The sequence below is a fragment of the Neolamprologus multifasciatus genome, chromosome 10 (genome assembly GCF_963576455.1).
Source record: "Neolamprologus multifasciatus chromosome 10, fNeoMul1.2, whole genome shotgun sequence".
NCBI classification, from domain to species: domain Eukaryota; kingdom Metazoa; phylum Chordata; class Actinopteri; order Cichliformes; family Cichlidae; genus Neolamprologus; species Neolamprologus multifasciatus.
In genome coordinates, this window is record NC_140448.1 from 33,845,238 (window position 1) to 33,868,909 (window position 23,672).

The 23,672-nt window shown below is 43.8% G+C and overlaps 1 protein-coding gene across 2 annotated transcripts in view; it reads right to left on the bottom strand.

Moving 5' to 3' along the window:
- The window catches only part of tmprss15 (transmembrane serine protease 15), a 28,221-nt gene that overhangs the window by 2,052 nt on the left and 2,497 nt on the right, over positions 1 to 23,672 (bottom strand). For both annotated transcript variants that reach the window (XM_085174426.1, XM_085174425.1), the window contains 22 exons: positions 23,464 to 23,606; positions 20,331 to 20,459; positions 20,137 to 20,256; positions 19,486 to 19,591; positions 17,414 to 17,523; positions 17,192 to 17,332; positions 16,971 to 17,120; positions 16,771 to 16,876; positions 12,657 to 12,801; positions 12,433 to 12,574; positions 8,735 to 8,824; positions 8,485 to 8,610; positions 8,233 to 8,373; positions 8,047 to 8,157; positions 7,611 to 7,734; positions 7,287 to 7,382; positions 3,391 to 3,440; positions 3,237 to 3,311; positions 3,017 to 3,161; positions 2,741 to 2,922; positions 2,571 to 2,663; positions 17 to 156 (listed from right to left, as the gene is read on the bottom strand). In XM_085174426.1, coding sequence (XP_085030552.1) covers positions 17 to 156; positions 2,571 to 2,663; positions 2,741 to 2,922; positions 3,017 to 3,161; positions 3,237 to 3,311; positions 3,391 to 3,440; positions 7,287 to 7,382; positions 7,611 to 7,734; positions 8,047 to 8,157; positions 8,233 to 8,373; positions 8,485 to 8,610; positions 8,735 to 8,824; positions 12,433 to 12,574; positions 12,657 to 12,801; positions 16,771 to 16,876; positions 16,971 to 17,120; positions 17,192 to 17,332; positions 17,414 to 17,523; positions 19,486 to 19,591; positions 20,137 to 20,256; positions 20,331 to 20,459; positions 23,464 to 23,606 — 2,665 coding nt within the window. The remainder of the gene's footprint in view (positions 1 to 16; positions 157 to 2,570; positions 2,664 to 2,740; positions 2,923 to 3,016; positions 3,162 to 3,236; positions 3,312 to 3,390; positions 3,441 to 7,286; positions 7,383 to 7,610; positions 7,735 to 8,046; positions 8,158 to 8,232; positions 8,374 to 8,484; positions 8,611 to 8,734; positions 8,825 to 12,432; positions 12,575 to 12,656; positions 12,802 to 16,770; positions 16,877 to 16,970; positions 17,121 to 17,191; positions 17,333 to 17,413; positions 17,524 to 19,485; positions 19,592 to 20,136; positions 20,257 to 20,330; positions 20,460 to 23,463; positions 23,607 to 23,672) is intronic.

Below are 23,672 nucleotides of genomic sequence, written 5' to 3' on the forward strand. Positions count from 1 at the left end.
CCAGGTGAGAGGTTACCTGACAGGAGTCGACCCCTCCCTCTTGGTATCCGGCACAGAGCATGCTGGAGGTGATGGTGTACTCGGGTAACTGCTGTTGACACAGATCCTGATCCACCAGTGGAATCTCGGCTTCCTGGAGAACATTGGGGAGAGAACCTGAGAGAGAGAGACAGGAAGTGAGAGTGACTGCTAACATGGACAATAAAGATGATGAGGTGTCGTCCAGTGGTTTTTAAAGTGCAACAGCCCCAACATTTTGGGTTTTTTTTGCTTCAGGGAGCGGACATATTTGTACAAGAGGGTAGCGTGTGTTACGGAATAAATATATATTTTTAGTGCTTATTTTCTGTTTATATTGTTTTATAGGCCAGTATAGAAGAAGTTATAATGTGTGGTAAAGGTCACAGAGTACTGTGTAAGACAGGAAACTCTGCACGCTTTGATCGAAACTATGTGTGACTATGTGTGACTATGTGTGACGTATAACGAACTATATTATACGCATTTGGCTTGTAATCCTTTAGATTTGCTCAGGATTTGGCCTGTGCTCATCCCTTTCTGGAAAGTAATGCTTGAATAAAATAATAATTATTTTTGACCACAGTGAGTCGGAGTCTTTCTCTGTCAGTAAAAGAATATCAAAGAACCGAATTTGATATGTGCTAACTTATCAGCTGCTAACTTATCAGCTGCTAACTTATCAGCTGCTAACTTATCAGCTGCTAACTTAGTTATAAGTCGGCATCCACAGACTGTAGGTGAGCATGATATCACTTGCTCAGCAGTAACATCCATTGCTTCAGTCTTAGCTGCTGCAGGTTAAACCACTCCAGCTCCTTTTTGCTTGTGTTAATGTTAGCACCTTTTTGCTGTGTCAACCTGCCTTTACCATACTATAAGACTATTCCTTATTCAATTCAATTCAGTTTTATTTATATAGCGCCAAATCACAACAAAAGTCGCCTCAAGGCGCTTCATAGATTCAGAGAAAAACCCAACAATCATATGACCCCCTATGAGCAGCACTTTGGCGACAGTGGGAAGGAAAAACTCCCTTTTAACAGGAAGAAACCTCCAGCAGAACCAGGCTCAGGGAGGGGCGGGGCCATCTGCTGTGATTGGTTGGTGTGAGAGAAGGAAGACAGGATAAAGACATGCTGTGGAAGAGAGACAGAGATTAATAACAGATATGATTCAATGCAGAGAGGTCTGTTAACACATAGTGAGTGAGAAAGGTGAGTGGAAAGGAAAAACTCTATCTCCTATAATAACACTTAGTTCACAGGTGACCCCTTTCACTCCGCCCACCACCTGTTTGACCTGCTGGTTGGTGCCTCAGGTCAATCAGCTCATGTCCCTCTAGACTCACTAACAGCTTCTTCCCCTGAGCCATTCGGACTGTCAGCAAACACTATTCCCCACACCTTCTCCTGCCCACCAATCTGAGCCATGGTCTGAGTAACTCTCATCACTCAGGCCACTAAGTGGTTAGGGCAAGTCCTTTTGCACTACTTTCATGCACTTTGCAACTTGTTCTGTATTTTGTACCTTTCAATTGTTTTTTTAAAATTTTTTTTAGGAAATATATTTCTCTTGATTGTTCCCTAATCCTGATTGGATCTATTTTGTCTGAATTACATGTTGTTATAATAGCCAGTACAGTTCTGTTTCATTCATTCCTATTAAATATGATCTGTAGGGAGAATATTGGAGAATATGTAATTAAAATACTGTCTTCCAAGCAGAGACAGAATTGACAATTAACCTGAATAAAGCGTTTGTTTAGAGTTTGTGCTGCAGATGTGGAAGCATTGTACATCCCAATCCAGTATCATAACAAAACTACAGAGTCCGACATTATTTTGGCAAGGAATTATAAGAATTATAATGTTACTGAATTTACGTTTAGCAGTTTTAAATTTCCCTCAGTGTCGCCTGCTCTGGCCCCTGGAAGACAATTGACTATGGTTGCCGGTGTCTGTAGCTTCACATGTCTGAGAATCACCAATTACCAGAGTTAGTGCGCTGCCTTCAGCTCTATCAGCTACAGGGGCCTGGCTAGCTACGGGTAAATGAAGGGTGCGACTAGCGAGTCGGCTACGAGCTAAGCTAAGATAGAGAATCAGTACAGATACAGTGAGTGAATACTTTGGCTATAAATTAGTGAGTGAGTACACAGAGAGTGTGCATCGGATGAAGCACGTGAAGATTAAACTATGAAATAACAATTTATCTATAAGTTTTTAATTAAATTGCTACACAGACAAGCTACACAAAAACACCACTGTGTGTTCCAACCAATGACTGTATACAGTCATTGGTTGGAACAGAAACAGGAAGTGATACTCTACCGCAGAGAGAGCGAAAACCAAGTGACAGCGCCACCCAAAAAGGTAATCATAATAATAAGCCTTAATTTAATTTAAATACGCAAGTCATAAAAGCATCCTCCCCCTGTACAGGTGTTATGAAGAAGTTCATTGGTAATGAACTTTATGATAGAGAACAGGTGGACCTGTACAGGACGAGACTGTGGAGGTCAAAGGTTGTGCAACCTGGTGCTAGGTTACCGTCAGTGTTTCGGCCCCAGCCAGCGATGAAACATTTTCTTCCTGCTGTGAAATTCTGACCTTCAGGTGGTAAACACACTGGCTGGACCCACTCTGAAACACACACGGACATTTATCAGCGCCCTGCAGCCTGCCTCCACCCATACCTGTGTTTTTTTGCCGTTACTGACGGGTGAAGTTGATTGGCTGCTGCAGATGCATCATGGCGATGTCGGCCTGTTTGGTCCGTCTGTTGTACTGCTCATTGAAGATGATGCGATCGACTTGTCGGGTCTGAACAGCCTCTGAGGTTTGATCATTCTGAGCGTGAAGGCCGAGAACCGCCGACCATGATTGGAGGTCAACGTTCTTCCTGCAGAGACAGACGTGTACCTTCGTCTTCATGTCCAACATCAACATTAACACTTGTTAGCGCCCCATGCAGGCAGCAGCTGTGAGCCTCTCACCCATAAACGCAGTGAGCCGCAGTCAGCAGCCAATCACTGCCAATCACTGAGGCTCCACAGGCATGACGTCCCCTCCACTGAAGAGACACTATCCACGGCCATGCACCCTCCTCAGCATTAACCCCGCCCACCACTCTGCCAGCACCTGACAGTTAGCACAACACTACAGTCAGGCTGAAACACGATCAGGATCATGGGTTCAGGTCATTCATGCTCTCACCTTCATCACCAGGTGTCCTGTGCTCTGATTGGTCTGCCTCCCTTGAGACATTTGTGACCTGACGGACTCCACACGCTGAAACACAAGTTTCATTTCATACATAAACATCAATTCACTGAGCCTGAAACATGTCTGCATTTCTGAGAGTACTCACGCTGGTTGTTACAGGCCAGTGACATCACTTCCTCTCTGTGGCAAGTTTCACTGTAACACAACAAGCATTAACATCCACAAAGAAGGTCATGAAAAAGACCTGACCCAAGAGCGTGTTTTGTGAGGTCGAAGGTTAGGGAAAAGTCCTGTACATCATATTTCTTGAAAAAGTTGTTGCCCCCCCAGCTTCACTTACACCTCAATGACCATAATCTCTATGAACAATTTCAGTCTGGTTTCCACCCCAATCATAGCACAGAAACTGCTTTGTTAAGGATTACCTATGACCTTCTGATGGCAGCTGATTCTGATCTCCTATCCATCCTCATTTTTCCTGGTCTTAGTGCGTCGTTTGATACCATTTCTCACAATATCCTGCTGAACTGGTTAGCATCCATTAGCTTTAGTCACACCCCCCTTGCTTGGTTTGCCTCCTATCTCTCCGACAGCACTCAGTTTATCCAATTTAAATCACACTCTTCATGTCTCTGTCCTGTTTCTGCTGGTGTGCCACAGGGTTCAGTATTAGGGCCTCTTTTATTCATCATCTACATGCTCCCTCTTGGTCATATATTCCAAAAATATAATATAAATTTTCACTGTTATGCTGATGACACCCAGATCTACATTTCTTCTAAACCCGATTCATCCCTCGCACCTACCTCCCTCTCAAACTGTCTTATTGAGATTAGATCATTGTTCTCCTCCAATTTTCTTAAACCTAACAGTAATACAACAGGTTTTACTTGTTGGCACAGCCTCTATCTTAACCAAATCCCACAGTTTTTCCATTAACACTGAAAATTCTCCTACCCTTCCCCGGTTTGCATACTTCCACTTACATAATATTAACTGACTCCGTCCCTTCCTTCCTCACCATACTGCTGCCATCCTCGTCCATAGTCTTAGTACTTCCCGGACTGATTACTGTTGTTCCCTCTTATTTGGTCTCCCTAATAAATCCCTTCATAAACTCCAACTTCTTCAAAATTGTGCAGCTCAGGTCTATTACCCCAATTCTTCAGCAGCTTCACTGGTTATCCATAGAAGCCAGGATAAACTTTAAAATCTTACTTCTCACGTAGATTTAGGAAAACTCACCTAAATGTTCATCTCCTCTACCTAAAGGACCTTTTAGCTTCTTTTAATAATGCTATCAGACATGCGAGGGCTGCCTATTTCTCACATTTGGTTACAAAGAGCAGAGGTAATCCTAAGGTGACATTGTTACTCCTGCTCTACCTGTGGCTCCTATTTCATCCAATCAAGACTGAACATTTTCTTTCTTTTCTGCTTGCAAAGATTAATAACATAGGAATAACTTTTTGTCATTCAGCACCTGTTATCTCAATCTCCACCCCATCTCGGCCCGTCATCTTGGATACTTTCTCTCCTGTTTCACTACCTGAGCTGGTACAACTAGTGAATTCAGTGAAAGCATCCTCTTGTCCTCTTGACACTGTACCTGCATCATTATTCAAAAATGTCTTCCAGGTTATTGGTCCATCTGTGCTCACTCTAATCAACTCTTTACTGGCATCTAGTATAGTTCCAGTTTATTTTAAAAATGCTGCTATTCTCCCGCTTTTTAAGACCTCAGCTAGACCCCTCTGTTTGGAGCAGCTACAGACCAATCTCCAAAGTACCGTTAATCACTAAGCTTCTAGAAAAGGTTGTGGCTAAGAAACTTATAGCGGCTCTGGACAAACATGGCATTTGTGATAAGTTTCAGTCCAGCTTTCACAGAGCTCACTCCACAGAAACAGCTCTTCTTTGGGTCTGCAGTGACATTTTGATGAGTAATGATACAGGAAAATGCTCGGTCCTCCTTATGTTGGACCTAACATCAGCTTTTGACACTGTTGACCACCACATCCTCCTCGAAAGGCTTAAACACTGGGTTGGTGTATCGGGTACTGCCTTGGAGTGGTTCTCCTCATATCTCCATCACCGATCTTTTTCTGTGGTGGTCTCCGGTTTTAGGTCATCCTCTACCTCCCTTACTTGTGGTGTCCCTCAGGGTTCGGTTTTGGGGCCTTTATTGTTCTTAATATATCTTCTCCCACTCCAGCACATAATGGGCTCTTTTGAGGACATTTCTTATCACTGTTATGCTGATGATATTCAGTTGTACATCTCTTTTAAGCTCCAGGATTTATCTAAGCTTCAGCTTCTAAATGACTGCTTAGATTCCATCAAACGTTGGATGGCTGCAAATTTCCTCCAACTCAACGAGGGGAAAACTGAAGTCCTCGTATGTGCTCCGGACAGATTTTTATCCCAGATAGTGAAAGCCCTTGGTCCTCTCTCAGTGTGTGTTAAATCCTCTATCAGGGATTTAGGTGTCACTTTTGACTCGACTCTCACATTGGATGGGCATGTGAAATCTCTGGTTCGGTCTTGTTTTTATTATTTAAGAAATGTGGCTAAGTTAAGCCCGATTTTATCTCGCTCTGAACTGGAGATAGCTATACATGCATTTATTTCCTCACGCTTGGACTATTGTAACTCTTTGTTTATGTGTCTAAGCAAAGGTTCTCTGGATCGTCTGCAGGTTGTGCAAAACGCTGCAGCGAGGCTGTTGACAAAATCCTCCAAGTACTCACATGTGACACAGTTGCTATTTCAGCTACACTGGCTTCCTGTTTTTTTTTTTTTTTTTTTTTTTTTTTTTTTTTTTTTTTTTCGCCTGTCCCATTTGGTTCTTTAGCCGTCAGAATTGTTGTCTGAGGACCAACAAGGATACCCAATGGATTTATTTTGCCACACTGGCTTCCTGTTAAATTTAGAGTACATTTTAAGATCCTGGTCTTGACATTTAGAGCCTTGTATGGACTGGCACCTGCCTACATCTCTGATTTGCTACAGCCCGATGTCCCCAGCAGGTCCCTGAGGTCATCTGATCAGGGCTTACTTGCTATAAAACAGACTAAGACGAGAACTAAGGGTGATATGGCTGATTGTGACCCACACCCGTTTTCACACCTTGGCTCTCATCAGGGGGTCCTTTTGTCCCTCTCACGGGTTTAAATCTGGGACTCCCCACCATTTGACCTTAGAACTGAAGAAGCTTCTCGGATGAGAGGTGAAACGTCTTCAAGCAACTTAAAGAAGTCCAGACGCTTTTCTTTGCAAGCTCCTTAGAGGACGATGACCTGGATGACTGAGAACCTTCACAGACATAAGGGTGATAGAGCTTTTGCCACTGTGGCCCCAAAACTCTGGAACTTTCTCCCTCATACATTAATAACTGTGGACTCTGTAGTTGTTTTTAAAAAACAACTCAAAACTCACCTTTTTAAAACAGTTTTTGGTTAAATTTCTGCCTGCTTCATATTGAGTGTTTTACCTTTTTATTTATTTGTTATGTTATGTGCAGCACTTTGTGATTCTGTCTAGAAAGGTGCTATATAAATAAAATGGTATTTATTATTTATTTATTATTTATAAGTGTATCCAAATATCTTGTCCTTCCTATCTGTGTGATCTGCTTCATATCACCACTGTTTCCCACCCTCTCAGATCCTCATCTCCTAGTCATCTTGTTCCTTCTGCTTGTCTCACCACTATGGGGGACAGAGCCTTCAGCTCCCCAGCTCTAGAGCTCTCTTCCACCAGCCATAAGAAACGTAGACTCTCTTCCCTTATCTACAGCTCAAAACACATCTGTTCAAACCTGCTTATTCACTTTAGTGCTGCTTTTATCTGTTGTCAAGCAATTTTAACTTATTTTATGTATTTTAACAACTATTTTCCTTTTTATTTTTTCTTTTGTAAGGTGACCTTGGGTTTCTGAAAGGCGCCCTCAAATAAAATGTATAATAATAATAATAATAATAATAATAATAATAATTATTATTATTATTTCTGGTTCTAGTTCTGGTTTGGTTCTGGTACCTGATGTTGGTTTTCAGTGTCCCATCATTGCTGATTGTGATGAGAGCAAACGGCGAGTCTTGTGGCCGAGCCGGCAGGAACGAGGCCTTCCCGGACCTGCAGGAAACAAATACCAGATCTGAGTCTACGGGCCTCTTCAACATTTCCTGTTTCTGTTGGAACCTTCAGTCCAGCTGGAACAATCAGGCTCACTTGACAGACAGATGTAAGAAAAAATTAGCTGTTCTCCAAAGTTTCCAGGATTTCTGTATTTAAAAATCAAACTGTGTTTAACACTCAAACAGTTCGACTAAAGTCCTCAAGCATCCAGAGAGAAGTAGTTACCTGTATCCGAGGTACTGACAGGTGAAGTTAGACAGTTGAGAGCTCCAGGTGTCAGTGCACACCGTGAACAGAGAAGAGACAATTTGAACCTGAAGCCGACTGGAACCATTTACCTGCAACATAACTGATACACAAATTTCTTAAAACCTGAAGCAGAACAGGTGCTGTGGACAAACTGGGGTCACGTGACTAATTTAAGAAGATGTTAGAGAACTTCCTTGTCACTGTCTTTAGTGAACATCTGTTCTGAGTCGATGAGCTCATCCACCAACACCCACCAACCCACAAACACAAAAAACTCAGACTGACATTAAATTATATAAAATATTTACAGATTATTAGATTCTGTTTAGAGTCACACACTTTGGGGGCAGCATGAAATCAAAATGACCTGATACTGTGTATTTATTATCAGTATTGATTATGAGTGACTTACCACATTTGGCTTCATCAGAGCTGTTGGGACAGTCAACCACACCATCACACTGATTGTTACCATGGATGCAACTTCCTGTCTGACACTGGAACTGACCATCAGCACACGGAGCTGTTCAAACGTCACATGAGCTGTCAGTAATCAATCAGCACATCTTTACTGTCTCTTCACGTGTGATGAGCTCACCTGGTGACCCCAGGTTGACCCCAGAGGTGAAGTTGGCTCTGAATCCTTTCCCAGAAACTGAACTGTCTGTATAGAACCACACTGTAACTTGATTGGCTGTTGAGAAGAAGTCATGGGTGGGGCCATTTCCTGTGAGGACAGCTGGGTAAGACAAAAAGAGAGATGTTATCACTTGGGTCAGCGTAAAATTCACTTGGACGTCTTCTGGTGAGGATAAAGCTGCAGAGGATTGTGGGTAAAACACAACCTCACCCAGTAAGGTGGAGTTAGGCCCCGCCCCATCCCGCACTTCCACCATATCACTGGATGCTTCAATGTCAAAGTCCAGGAAGTGGAGCTGAATATTGTGACCTTCCCCAGCATGCAGAGTCCACAGACCTGCAACAGAACAGCATTATGAGTAATTACAACCTGCTGCCAGGTAAAAACGTCACACGTTCTCAAGTGAAACCAGTGATCATGTGTCAATACAGGTAGGCTGAAAGCAGACAGGTTTACTCACACTCTGCCCCATTCCCATAGGATTCTGGGTAGTTTGGTGTGTTGAATGTAGAGTTTGGCTCCCAGAGGTCAAACGGGCCTCCACAGTCAGCTGGACCAATCAGGGAACAGAGGTAGCAGAGTTAAAGAGTATCAGCATCACAGGTGTGTCATTTGATTGTTGGTTTTTTCTCTGTATGTATTACTGTAGGGTCTACCTTACAATATAGCGCCTTGAGGTGACTGTTGTTATAATTTGTCGCTGTATAAATAAAATTGAATTGACTGGTACAAAGGACAAGTACTGACATCATTAAATTATCAGACAAAAGATTCAGTTCACCTGCTATATCTTATCTGTATGGAAGTATGGTTATTTCTCACCTAGTCTGTGGTGGGGGGGTTCTCAGCTGGTATGTGGGTGGGGTTTGTTTCTCACTGCAAGCTCTGCATGCAGCGCTGCGGGGGCCTTTTGTTTTCCTCTGCTGGGATAACTTGTTTGGACACACCTTCTCATTTAATAGTTTTTCTTTATTTTCATGACTGTCTACATTGTAGATTCTCACTGAAGGCATTAAAACTATGAATGAACACATGGAATTATGTAGTAAACAAAAGTATGAAGTAACTCCAAACATGTTTTATGTTTTAGATTCTGCCACCCTTTGCTTTGATTACTGCTTTGCACACTCTTTGGCATTCTCTCAAGGAACTTGAGGTGACTGTATATCAAAAACAAATTCTGGTACTCTACCAGAGGCCTGAGAGCTTCAGGGTCCTGCAGTATCTTACCTGTTCCTAGGACAGAGATCTCTGATGTTGTTTCTGGGATCTGTTGGAGCCACTCGCCCAGTTTGGAGATCACTGAATGGTCTGATAACCACTGTTACCTTCAGCCTCCACATCTTCTCGAGCTCTTCTCTGAGCCCTTGGTACTTCTCCAGCTTCTGGTGTTTCTTTTTCGTGACGTTGCTAAAATTTGGTATAGCTACATCTATCACTTGGGATGTCTTCCTCTGCATGTCTACCACCACTATGTCTGGTTGGTTAGCCACCACCATTTTGTCCGCCTGTATCTGGAAGTCCCACAACATCTTAGCTCGGTCATTCTCCACCACCCTTGGGGGCGTCTTCTGGACCTCCAGACCATACTCGGCACAGATGTTCCTGTACACTATGCCGGCCACTTGGTTATGGCGTTCCATGTATGCCTTGCCTGCTAGCATCTTGCACCCTGCTGTTATGTGCTGGATTGTCTCAGGAGCATCTTTACACAGCCTGCACCTGGGGTCTTGCCTGGTGTGATAGACCCCAGCCTCTATGGATCTTGTATTCAGAGCTTGTTCTTGTGCTGCCATGATTAGTGCCTCTGTGCTGTCTTTCAGTCCGACTTTGTCTAGTCACTTTTAGGATTTCTGGATATCAGCCATCTCCGCTATCTGCTGGTGGTACAGACTGTGCAGGGGCCTGTCCTTCCATGAAGGCGCCTCCTCATCCTCCTCAGTCTTGGGTTTCTGCTGCCTGAGGTATTCACTGAGCACAGCTGGGGCCATCTTACTGATGTATTTGTGGATGTTTGTTGTCTCATCCTGGACTGTGGTGCTGACACTCACCAGTCCCCCGCCTCCTTCCTTCCGCTTAGCGTACAGCCTCAGGGTGCTGGACTTGGGGTGAAACCCTCCATGCATGGTAAGGAGCTTTCTTGTCTTGATGTCAGTGGGTTCTATCTCCTCCTTTGGCCAACTTATTATCTCAGCAGGGTACCTGATCACGGGCAGGGCGTAAGCTGACCCTCTGCATGTGCCTGTTCATCTTAGCCGCTATGACACGAGCTTCCACGTGGTACTGAGGCAGGTTATTGGTCGGTAGTTGGAGGGGACCGGTCCCTTCTTGGGGTCCTTGAGGATCAGGACTGTCTGGCCTTTGGTTAGCCATTCTGGGTGTCTGTTGTCAACTAGCAGCTGATTCATTTGTGCTGCCAGGCGCTCGTGGAGTGCAGTCAGCTTCTTTAGCCAGTAGGCGTGAACCATGTCGGGGCCTGGTGCTGTCCAACTCTTCATACTGGAGACCCTTTCTTGGATATCTGCCACTGTGATGGTAACTGGACCCTGTTCAGGGAGGTTGCTATGGTCTGCCCTCAGATCCACTAGCCACTGAGCATTGCCGTTATGGGTTGTGTCCTTCTTCCATGTGCTCTTCCAGTATTGTTCTGTCTCCAGCCTTGGTGGTGCTGTTCTCATATTGTTCCCCTGCAAATGAGAGAACACCTTGGCTGGTTCTGTGGAGAACAGCTGGTTTATTCTCTTATCCTTCTATCTCTCTGGTGTACCTCCTCAAGCGGGTGGCCAAAGTCGTGAGTCGTTGCTTGGCAGTTTCCAAGGCCTCAGGTATGGACAGCTTGCTGTACTTCTTAGGCACCTTCTTCATCGCACTTTTCTGCAGCTCCGATAGTTGGCTAACCTCCCTCTGTGCTACCTTGATCTTAGCCTCTAGCCTCCTTCTCCATGCTGCCCCGTGTGGCTGTTCAACTTGTAGCCAAGCATCTCATTGATCACTGCTGCCGTGGTGTAGATCAGCTTGTTAGTGTCGGTAATCGTGGCTGTAGGTATTGTCCGTAGTGCTGCATTAACATCATCTAGCAGACCTTCTGAGGGTACTTCATGTAGTCTTGGTAACTGGCTATGGGGGGGTCCAGGTTTCAAGCTTGGCCATGATCCTATCTTTCAGGTCAGTTCCTCTCACACTCAACGATCCTTCTTTTGTCGCAATTGGGGCTTAGTACCCAATCTCGGGTGGGGGTGATGATATCTCCCCCCTGACCTGGCAGGCTTCCCCTTGCCGTAGCATTTGTGTTGTACCTCGTCAATCTCTAGCTGTGAGAGCAGTCCCTTCTTTCGAATGTTGGAACACTGAGCTAATAGTCTATCTATCTATCATCCATAAATATAGATAGATAAATACACACGCCATCAAACGGTTTAACTCCTTGCTGCAGGTGCGGGGGAGGGGAAACAGGAGGACAGAGGGGGCGGGAACAACGAAGCTGCAGTGTTTTTTGACTTACAATAGTTGAAATGTGCAACAAACTTTGGCTGTCTACATCTCATCAGTGAGTATATTTCACTAGTATTCTGATTTATTCTTATTATATATTCTGTATTTATTTATTTATATATGTGTGTGTGTGTATATATGCTATAGTTTTATGCCAATGTTTGTACTCTCATTCCCCTTTATTTGATATTCTAACTCTGCAACTTCTGTCGGTGTTCTGCTAATCTAATCTAATCTAATCTAACCTAATCTGATCTAATCTAACCTAATCTGATCTAATCTGATCTAATCTGATCTAATCTAATCTAATCTAATCTGATCTGATCTAATCTAATCTAATCTAACCTAATCTGATCTAATCTGATCTAATCTAATCTGATCTAATCTAATCTGATCGATTCTGATCTAATCTAATCTAATCTAATCTAATCTAATCTAATCCAATCTGATCTAATCTAATCTAGTCTAATCTGATCTGATCTGATCTGATCTGATCTGATCTAATCTGATCTAATCTAATCTAATCTAATCTAATCTAATCTAATCTAATCTGATCTAATCTAATCTAATCTAATCTGATCTGATCTAATCTAATCTAGTCTAATCTGATCTGATCTGATCTGATCTAATCTACTTGGTATGGGGAGGAGGGGATTTTTTTCTCACCTGGTATAGGGGGTGTGGTTGTTGGAGGTGGTACATTGGTGGGTTCAGGGGGGGCGGGCCCACAGGCATCAGAGGCTAGTGTGATGTCATCCAGAGCAATGTCATTCAACATCCCTCCTTTCTTCAGAGCTTCAAACGCCACCTTCAGAGGTCAGAGGTCATGCCAATGAATCACTTATTGATCACCTGACTGATCTGTGGACTTCCTGTGTGATTTCACTGACCATAGCCTCTGATGTCAGGTTAAGGGTCACCTGGCCATAGTTCCAGGTGTCGCCATAGTCACCATCTTTCTGGAACATGGTAACATCAGATTCCATCAGCAGCCGGACTCTGAGCTGGTGAACATCCTGTCCAAACATGTGGTACCTGCCCACAGTTATGCACCATAATCAGATCACATCTGTACGCTGATTGTGCAGTTTAATTCAGAGCAGCTTAAAATACTATGTAAGGCTGCCACTAAATTAACAGATTGCTTGGACAGGTTGAACACTTAGAAATGTAAAAATACATAAAAATGTTATGTAGAACTGTGAGGATCACTCTTCAAACCTTTGATCTGATTTAAATAAACACAAGGTAATTAGGAAGATAGAACCCAGCTGGGGAAAACAAAGCACAGGTGAACTAAATCAGACTAATGAGACAGGGGAAGGAAAGCAGAACACAATGCACACTGGACAAGAGACTATCAAAATAAGACAGGAAGTAATGAACACAGTGACTCAGGCCTAGAGACACAAACTTGACCAGAGACAGAAGCCAAAAACACAGAGACAAGACTGAGGGTACGGAATGGGAATACAAAGGGACCATGACAATGCCAGCCCACTCAGCTGAACCCACTCACCTGATACCCTCTTATTAGCAATCCAGAGGCGCTCTATTTAAAGAGTTTCAGCATGCATAAACTCACTGCTGCCTCTGCAAAATGCTATACTACTCCAAACTGACTGGAAGAACGAGCAACATCTCTTTTTTTTAGGGATGCACCGACAACCGATACTGGTATCGGTATCGTGGCCGATACCCTTAAATGTGTGCATACTCATACTCATAAAAGTTAATCGATACCATGAACCGATACCAACTTATTTCATGAGTCAGAGGGTGGCTTGTCATTTATGTTGTAATTTTTTAGATTGGCCACTAGGGGGACATGTCGCGCTAAACAGGAACAGGCTTAGGTGAGTGAGACTAGTGGCTCCAGATAAAAAACAAACAAACTGGAGGCTACCGCAGCTTCGCTAAACAAAATGTCAACAGTGTGGACTTTACTTCATAATATGTGAAGAAGACAGAAGCAAGGTCAAGTGCAAACTGTGTACTGGCAAGGTGACCAGGGGAGAGAAGGAGAGTACATCATTCAATACAAGCAATTTAATAAAACATCTGAGGACACATCATGTGCTGGAGTACATGATGTGTCCTCAGTTTGCTAAGGCTAACTCAAGACCAGAACAGCCAACTTTAACTGAGATTTTGGAAAAGTGAAAAAAATGTCAAGAGAAAATCCACGGGCGTTTAAAATAACAGAGGCTCAGTTTATCGCTCTGGATGATCAGCCACTGTCAGTCGTGGAAAACATAGGATTTTGCCGTCTTCTCAGCATACTCGAGACGCGAGATTCCCAACCACCCATACATCACGGACATAATGGCGCCAACACATTTTGAAAAGGTAAAAAAACACATGCATAATCTCATGCATCAGGTTTCAGCCTTAAGTTTCACTACAGACATTTGGACAAGCAGTGTGCGCTTGATGTCACGCCTCAGTTTAACGGCGCAGTGGATTGATGAGGAGTTTGTTCATCATCAAGTCATACTACATGCAAAGTCGTTCAGGCGCTCGCACACTAGCTAAACCATCGCAGCTGCTTTTCAATAGCATGCCCCAGATGTGGGATATACTGAAGACGTCCATCCACATAGTGCTCCGGGACACCGCAAGAAATATGATGAAGGCCATGAGTGATGGTGAGCTGCCCAGCCTACCTTGTACTGCTCACACTCTCCAGCTGGTTGTTCATAAGGGCCTTCTGTCACTGAAGAGTGTTGCTGATGCGGTGGCAGTTCGCCGCAAAATAGTTGGACATTTTAAACATTCTGCTCTGGCCAGCTCCCGTCTCAAATACATTCAATTACAGATCAACCAGCCTGAGAAACGGCTCCAGCAAGATGTTCAGACCCACTGGAACAGCACGTTTTATACGATACAATCATTGATTGAGCAGAAACGGGCTCTGGGAATATTCGTGTCTGAATATGGACTCCCTGATACGCTCATGACTCACCAGTGGACATTGCTGGAGAAAGTGATATCTGTTCTGGGTCCATTCGAGGAGTTAACTCGAAAAGTCAGCTCTGCAGATGCAGACATCACTCCAGCAGTCACAGTGGTCCACAGATTTCTAACAAGGGAGACTGATGAGGACCGTGGGATCAAAGCAATGAAAGGAACCTCGGCTGCAGCTGTCAGGACGCGGCGAGCTGAGGTGGAGGAAAACCCACTCTATGGCATCGCCACTCTACTCGATCCCAGGTGAGTGTGTGCCTGTGTGTTTACCTTTGACTGTGTGTGACTGTAATTGTGTGACTGTGTGTGAATATGACTCTATGCAACTGTGTGTATCTGTGCAGTTAACTGTGTGAGACTCCAGCTTTCAGATTGGCTATACATATGTGAATATGAGTGTGTATGTATCTGTGTGTGACTGCAAAAAAATAGGATGCTAACCTATTGTCAGCTAACCTTTTTCTTTCTCTGTTTTAAATATAAAAAACATTATTTTTTCCAGCACCATAGCTGCTGCAAATGCCAAAGAGATTCTGAAACGTGAGCTGCTAACGTTGCATGGAGACAAGCAGGAGCATCATGACCTGAATGAACCACCGTCAAGGAAAGCACGCAGTAACCAGCCCACTACTAGTCTGGACAGCGTGTTTGATGAAGTTGCTGATTAGGCACCAGCATCGGTGGGCAGAGTTGTGGTGGTTCTAGTGTAGACTTGGAGACAGATCTTGGAGAGGCCGCAATTTTACGAGAAGACAAATCACAACAATAAAAAATGTTATGTGAATCTGAAAGCTGTAGACAGCGCTAAATTGTTCACTGTTATTTTGTTTGGATATAATATGGATATTCTGCAATCATTTAACAGAAGTGTTTATTTTATTCTGAAGCATAATTTTTATTTATTTTATTCTGAACAGAAGTGTTTATTTTTCAATCTGAAAGCTGGAGACAGTTCAAAATACTTTAGTTATTTTGTTTGTTTGTTTACAATATGGACATTTTGCAATAATTTAACAGAAGTGTTTATTTTTTAATTGAAATTTTATTTTTCTGGTCATTTTTATTAATATTTTATTTTTTATCGGCAGAGAATAAAATAAAACCTGTCCTCCAATACATTGAATTTTTTTCCATTTTGTGGTGGAAGTATTGGTTTTTGTACTTGTTTTTGGCAAGTAGTCAGATCCAATTATCGCTAGGCTTAAAAGATTTGTACTTTTTTCCTACAGTTCATCCTGGCTTTTTCAGTTTTTCAAAATGAAGCTTTAATGAGCTTCTGTAGTGTAAAAGGTCTCTTTGTAGTCAACAGGTTGCATTTGCAAGCGGTGTCATGTTTGCTGGAGTTAGATGTTACATTTAAAGTCTGCATTTTTCTCTCTGAAGTTTGGAATTTGTAGACTTTAACTAGCAAACTGTCCATCTACACCAAGTGGTGCAAGACTAAAGCTAGGAAGATTATGATGGACCTCAACCATCCCAACAATGGACTCTTCTCACGGTTGAGGTCTGGGAAGCGCTTCCGCTCCCTTAAGGCCAAAACAGAGAGAATGAGGAGGAGCTTCTTCCCCCAGGCTATTCGGGCCCTGAACCAGGTGTAGGACTGGACTCTCCCACACACATTACATCACTATAAGACTGGACTCTCACACACATCACATCACCACACGCACTCTGGTTTTTCTTCAGGCACACTTCCTATAATTTATAATCTCTTTCTGCTATTTGCACATTTTTCTTTACTGTAAATTTCCAAGTTAAATCTGTAAATTTTGTATAACCTGTAAATTGTAAATACTGTAAAACCACTGTCATTTAATGGTGGGGCATTGCATTGCACAGCTACAAGCATTTCACCTCATGTCATACTGTGTATGGTTGTGTGTGTGACAAATAAAATTTGAATTTGAATTTGAAAAAAACTCGTTTGAATTACTTGTTCTCTTTTAAAGAAGTGTCATCCTTGCAGGCTGATTCTACATAAATAGATGATATCACATGAGTGCCCAGTGGTGTAATCTAACAATGACATTTTGTTACCAGAAGCTCAGACACATGGGCTGCATGGATGGAGTCAGAGGAAGGCTGTCGAGCCTGAAGCTCTTCTCCCATTGGCCAGGACTCTTAGAAGTGACAATGTAGAAACCTGATGGCATTCAATACAAACTGATTAATTGGAATCAATCTTTAAATCATACTGACTGATGATTCAGTAGTAATGATCTCCACGTGAAACTCACCTGAGCTGTTACCCAGCGTGTGGTCGACACTTGGGCCAGTTAAAGTCGGAAAAGTGGGGCCTCTGATTCGAAACCAGTCCCCGTTATCATCTTGCTGCTGCCTCCAGAAACACATGCCCTGCTCGAAGTTGCAGGTGAGCTTCTCCTCGTCTACACACAAAAACACATCAGGTAAAGGGAACGCTCAGAGAACATGTAATAGTCTGTTTATCACATCTTACTTGACAGCGTGGAAATGTTGGCGGCACTGTACGTGGCTATGAACCCTGACAGATTGTTGATATCATCAGAGGTGAACTCCACAGTTGATTGGTCGGTCAGCAGCCACACATTTCCAGGAGAGGTGGAGCCTGAGAACTGAGCTGCCAATCATTAAAACAGGAAGTGAGCCATCGCGTTAAGGATAGCAGTTGTGGTCTGTTCAGACTGACTGTGGGATTCACCTGTGAAGACTTTGTTTGGTCCCACACCTTCATAAAGCCTCAGAGTGTCGCTGTTTTCTTCAGTTTCAAAATGAGGGAAGGTAACCTGAACTGAAAGTCCGTCATCAACCCTGAAAACAACACAACTCTGTATTAGTGAATGAAAGAGCTTGTTTTAATGTCTGTTTTACAAAGAACTCGCCATTCATGTGTTGGGGTGTGTCTGTTACACTGAGTGTTATAGTGTGAATGTTACTGTGTGTGTGTTACAGGGACCTATTAGGACATCCTGATAATAATGAATCACAGTAAATGGCCTGTATTTGTATAGCACTTTACTTAGTCCCTATGGACCCCAAAGCGCTTTACACATTCAGTCATCCTCCCATTCACACACTGGTGATGGCAGCTACACTGTAGCCAGAGCTGCCCTGGGGCGCACTGACAGAGGCGAGGCTGCCGGACAGTGGCGCCACCGGGCCCTCTGACCACCACCAGTAGGCAACAGATGAAGTGTCTTGCCCAAGGACACAACGACCAAGACTGTCGGAGCCGGGACTTAAACTGGCAACCTTCCGATTACAAGTCGAACTGCCAACTCTTGAGCCACGATCGCCCAGTAGTCCCGCCTAGAATTAATAAATGCAAGAACTAGTTTTTCAACATCATTCTCTATAATTAGGATGTTTCTAATTATAGAGACTTTCCTACATATTTGTTTAATATGTGCGTTGAAGGACATGTCCTGGTCAAACATGACTCCAAGGTTCCTCACAGCGTTACTGGAGGCCAAGGTAATGCCATCCAGAGTAAGAATCTGGTTAGATACCATATTTCTAAGCTTTTCAGGGCCGAGTACAATGACCTCAGTTTGATCTGAATTAAGAAGCAGAAAGTTAGCGGCCATCCAAGTCTTTATGTCTTTAAGACATAACTGTCTTTAGTTATAATCCTGCAGTTTAACTAAACAGTGCAGGCAATGACTGCAGTGAATTCCCGAGGGAGACTGGAGCACTGTTACCAAAACAATTTGCGTGTGTGTTACAGTGTATTTGTTACAAAGTGTGTGTTACAAAGTGTGTGTTACAGAGTGTGTGTTACAAAGTGTGTGTTACAGAGTGTGTGGTACAGTGTATTTGTTACAAAGTGTGTGTTACAAAGTGTGTGTTAAAGAGTGTGTGTTACAGAGTGTGTGTTACAAAGTGTGTTACAGTGTGTGTTACAGTGTGTGTTACAGAGTGTGTTACAGAGTGTGTGTTACAAAGTGTGTTACAGGGTGTGTGTTACACAGTGTGTTACAGTGTGTGTTACAAAGTGTGTTACAGAGTGTGTTACAGAGTGTGTTACAGTGTGTGTTACAAAGTGTGTTACAGGGTGTGTTACAAAGTGTGTTACACAGTGTGTTACAGAGTGTGTTACAGTGTGTGTTACAAAGTGTGTTACAGTGTGTGTTACAAAGTGTGTTACAGTGTGTGTTACAGAGTGTGTTACAGTGTGTGTTACAAAGTGTGTTACAGTGTGTGTTACAGAGTGTGTTACAGTGTGTGTTACAAAGTGTGTTACAGGGTGTGTTACAGTGTGTGTTACAAAGTGTGTTACAGGGTGTGTGTTACACAGTGTGTTACAGTGTGTGTTACAAAGTGTGTTACAGGGTGTGTTACAGAGTGTGTTACAGAGTGTGTTACAAAGTGTGTTACAGAGTGTGTTACAGGGTGTGTTACAGAGTGTGTTACAGAGTGTGTTACAAAGTGTGTTACAGGGTGTGTTACAGGGTGTGTTACAAAGTGTGTTACACAGTGTGTTACAGAGTGTGTTACAGTGTGTGTTACAAAGTGTGTTACAGTGTGTGTTACAAAGTGTGTTACAGTGTGTGTTACAGAGTGTGTTACAGTGTGTGTTACAAAGTGTGTTACAGGGTGTGTTACAGTGTGTGTTACAAAGTGTGTTACAGGGTGTGTGTTACACAGTGTGTTACAGTGTGTGTTACAAAGTGTGTTACAGGGTGTGTTACAGAGTGTGTTACAAAGTGTGTTACAAAGTGTGTTACAGAGTGTGTTACAGTGTGTGTTACAGAGTGTGTATACCAGTCTAACCTGATGATCCAGCGACAGAAGCTGCTGCTGTTGTATTTGTCTGCCTTTGATGAACTGAACAACCCGCTCGGGCCCCTCAGCACAAACTGTCCGTCACATGCTGTTGCTATAAAGACAAGAGTGATGACATCATCACAGGAAGTTAAATGTTTTTAATGAACACTGTGCCCAACCACGTCTATCCCATGTGTACAGGAAAGCATTTGTGGAGATGTTTCTTTAAGAGAGCTTCAACTTGTGCTGCTTACTGTTTGGGATTAAACTGGGTAGTTTCAAGCAGAGAGCCATGGTTACAGTGTAACAGTACAGTCTATTCTAGGCTCTGGAAACAAGTGGACCTTTTACATCAACACAACAGACACTAAACTGACCAAAGAGACAGCAAACACAGGAAAAGTGCCCAGTGACGTACTGATGAGTTACACACAGCTGCTGTTATTAAACCAGTGAGGCAACCTGGTCTCAGAGCTAAAGCACAGGAGGCGCTGATGGTCTTTATAACAGCAAAGCCCAGTGCTACTCATCCTCCTGATCATCTCCAGACCATCACACAGACACACACACTCACTCTCAGTGATTCTGCACCTGCACAGGAGCTCTACAGGTAAACCTCACCACAAACGTCAGATATAAAGAGAGATCGTCACTGACCACAGAGAGCATCAGTTTCATCAGAGGCATCGGGACAGTCGTCCACTCCATCACATAGCTGACTAGTCAGAATACACGTCATCTCATCAGCACAGGAAGTTTGATAAGGGCCACACGTTACTGCGGACAGAGAGCAGAAAAATGTTAAAATGTCTGCATGAACATCTGGAAGGATGCAGCTGAAGGGGCATCACCTCCTGTAGGGTTGATGCTGGTCCCTGCAGAGGCTGTTGTTCCAGATGTTCGAGATGCAGTCATAGCTGCAGATGTTGTTGCTGCAGATGTTATTCCAGATGCAGATGTTGTTTCAGATGCCGTTATTTCTGTAGATGTTGTTCCAGATGGAAAAGAATAAAATACAATAGAATAGCACTGTATTGCCAACAAAATTATGGTTGCTCCACACCAATTGTGCTGGAGTAAAGTATAAATAGGACACAGGAGAAATATATGCTATCAAGAGAAAGGCACACATTGCAGAACAAAGTGCGTGGAAACAGCGTGGAGAAAAGACTTCGACTGAGTCTGTGTGCGAGTGTCCTGAGTGATGAGGGTTACACAGACCGTGGCTCAGATCGGTGGTGGGCTTGACAGGGGTGCGGTGTGGGGAGGTAGTGTTTGTTAACAGTCTGAATGGCTCAGGGTAAGAAGCTATTTGAGTCTGGCGGTGTAGGACTTGACTGACATGAGGCACCAACCGGAGGGCAGTGGGTCAAACAGGTGGTGGACGGGGTGTGAGGGGTCACCTCTGATGGCCCTGGTTTTCCTGAGAAAGGAGGCTCTGGGGTGTCAGAGGGCAGCCAGTGAATTTTTGGGCAGTGTTATGACCCTCTGCACTACCTTTCTGTTCTCAGTCGAGGCCCCTGAGTACCAAACACCAGGCAGGAGGAGAGCATGCTCTCCACTCAGGAGCAGAAGGCCAGCAGCAGCTCCTGGTTATTCTTCCTCGGGACACGGAGGAGGTGCAGCCGCTGCTGGGCCTTCTTCACCGGGGCGATGGTGTTGTGGGTCCAGGTGAGATCAGCAGGGAAGTGGGTGCCCAGAAACCCGAAGGTTCAATTTAATTTTATTTATACAGCGCCAACTCACAACACCAGTCGCCTCGAGGCACGTTATATTGTAAGGTAGACCCTACAATAATAAATACAGAGAGTTTGAAGTTTGAAGCTGCTGTTGGGTGTTGGGGGGCTCTGGGCGTTGCGTTGTATTTAGTGAGGGCTTGGATGCCTCTCCACCCTGGCAGAGGTTGTTATCAGTCAGGAAGCACTTGTCATCCACAGTTTTCAGTTAGGAAAAACCCAGATGACTTGGTCGCTGTTACATTTTCTAAACAACACTTCATGGAGAAAAGAACAGGCCAAGTGAAGGTCTCCAGGTCCTGCTCCTGAGATCATCATCTGGCCATGATTTAATGACCCGGGTGCTGGGAGGAGTCTGTTTCCTGAGGGGGGTGTAGGCAGGGATGAGGAGCAGAGAGAGGTGGTCAGATTGTCCCACGTGGGGAGGGATGTCGCTCTGTAGGCTTTGTTGCTCTGCTTCGTAGATGCAGATGTTGTGTTGTCAGGGCTCTCTGTAGAGACACACTCAGAGCTTTACTCTGAAATCACTTTGTTTGAATGTGAATCAGAACCTGGTTCAAAGTCTAATTTGAGCAGCTGAAGAGGAATAACCCATGACTCAGGAGGAATAAACACATGAAGCCGTCCCCACCAGACTGAGACTCTGCAGTCAGGGAATCCCGAACACGAACCTGTGAGAAGCTGTGCAGGTGGGTAAGCAGGGCATAACAATCCACTGCATAATAATCATCATTAAAAAAAGTAAACTTAAAGTTAACCTTCAGTTATTTGCTGGTAAACAACAATAAAATAATCCTTATTGGAGACATGTGTGTCAGGTTTGTTTGGGTTCAAGTATGATGGATATCATCTCAGTGGAAGCATCACAGGATGCCAAGCACGCTGAAGTCTCCAGTACAATGAAAAATATTGGTATTATACAAACTAATGACATAAACAAAAACATCAGCAAACATCACTCACACGTGTCCCGTTTAACTCAATGTTGGGTTGTTTTTGTTGCCTTAAAGCTCAGACCTGCACAGGTGTTCTGTTTTTATCTTTTATGTTCAGCACGTTGAGTGTTTGTATCTCTACTTTCAAGATTAGGCTTCAAACTTTCCTTTTTGCCAAAGCATATAGTTAGGGCTGGACCAGGTGACCCTGAATCCTCCCTTAGTTATGCTGCAATAGACATAGGCTGCCGGGGGATTCCCATGATGCATTGAGTTTTTCCTTTCCAGTCACCTTTCTTACTCACTATGTATTAACAGACCTCTCTGCATTGAATCATATCTGTTATTAACCTCTGTCTCTCTTCCACAGCATGTCTTTATCCTGTCTTCCTTCTCTCACCCCAACCAATCACAGCAGATGGCCCCGCCCCTCCCTGAGCCTGGTTCTACTGGAGGTTTCTTCCTGTTAAAAGGGAGTTTTTCCTTCCCACTGTCGCCAAAGTGCTTGTTCATAGGGGGTCATATGATTGTTGGGTTTTTCTCTGTATCTACTGTACAATATGAAGCACCTTGAGGCGACTGTTGTTGTGATTTGGAGCTATATAAATAAAATTGAATTGAAAATTGAATTGAATTGAAATTGAGTGTGATGGAATAAAACTGATATGAAATGTTTGGAGGTCTGTGAAACCACCAGAACGTGTAAACTTAGGCTTCACATCTTTCACCTCCAAATTAACAGCTGTTACCTCTGTGACATCACACTGTCATGGTTTCGGCTATGTGGCAGGCAGACTCACGGGGACACGGGGGATAAACTCAAAAAGCACAGCTTTATTGCTGGAAAAACAGTTCACAAGTTATATAAAACTAAACTGGGAAGAACTAAATATAAAGCTCACACAGGGAGAATCACACACAGCATGAGGGAGACCTAAACACACAGAGGGTTAACGAGGGACGTGGGAGCACACGGGGAACACAGCTGACACAGATAATCGTAACGAGACAGCGCAGGAGTGAACACAACATGACGCATACTGACGAGAGACTGTCAAAGTAAAACAGGAAGTACACAGAGGTTCAGACAGGAGGAGAGAGAGAGGCTGGGGAAAACATTGAGAGGGGAGACGAGGGCTCACAGATACAGAAGGGCACACAGGGGGTAAAGGTCACAAGGGGAAATCAACATAAGGAACAACTTAACAGAGCAACCCGGGAACCGTGGCCTAAATGAAGAACAAAACACAAGAATACATGAAAACTAAGAATGCTGGGCCAACACGGCCCAGGATCACGACACACACACTCACCTGTGATGCTGATACTCTTTGTGTCGATAACCAAAACTCCACCTTCGATCCCCTGAAGCCCTGCCCCCAGCTGCTGCTCCGCCTCCTTCACATCAATCAGCTGACTGAACCGGAGGGAGAAGGTCACGACCACGCTGCCCCGACTGACGACACATCAATAACGAGCATCAATAAACTTGTCATCAGATTTATTAACAGCAGATTAAAGG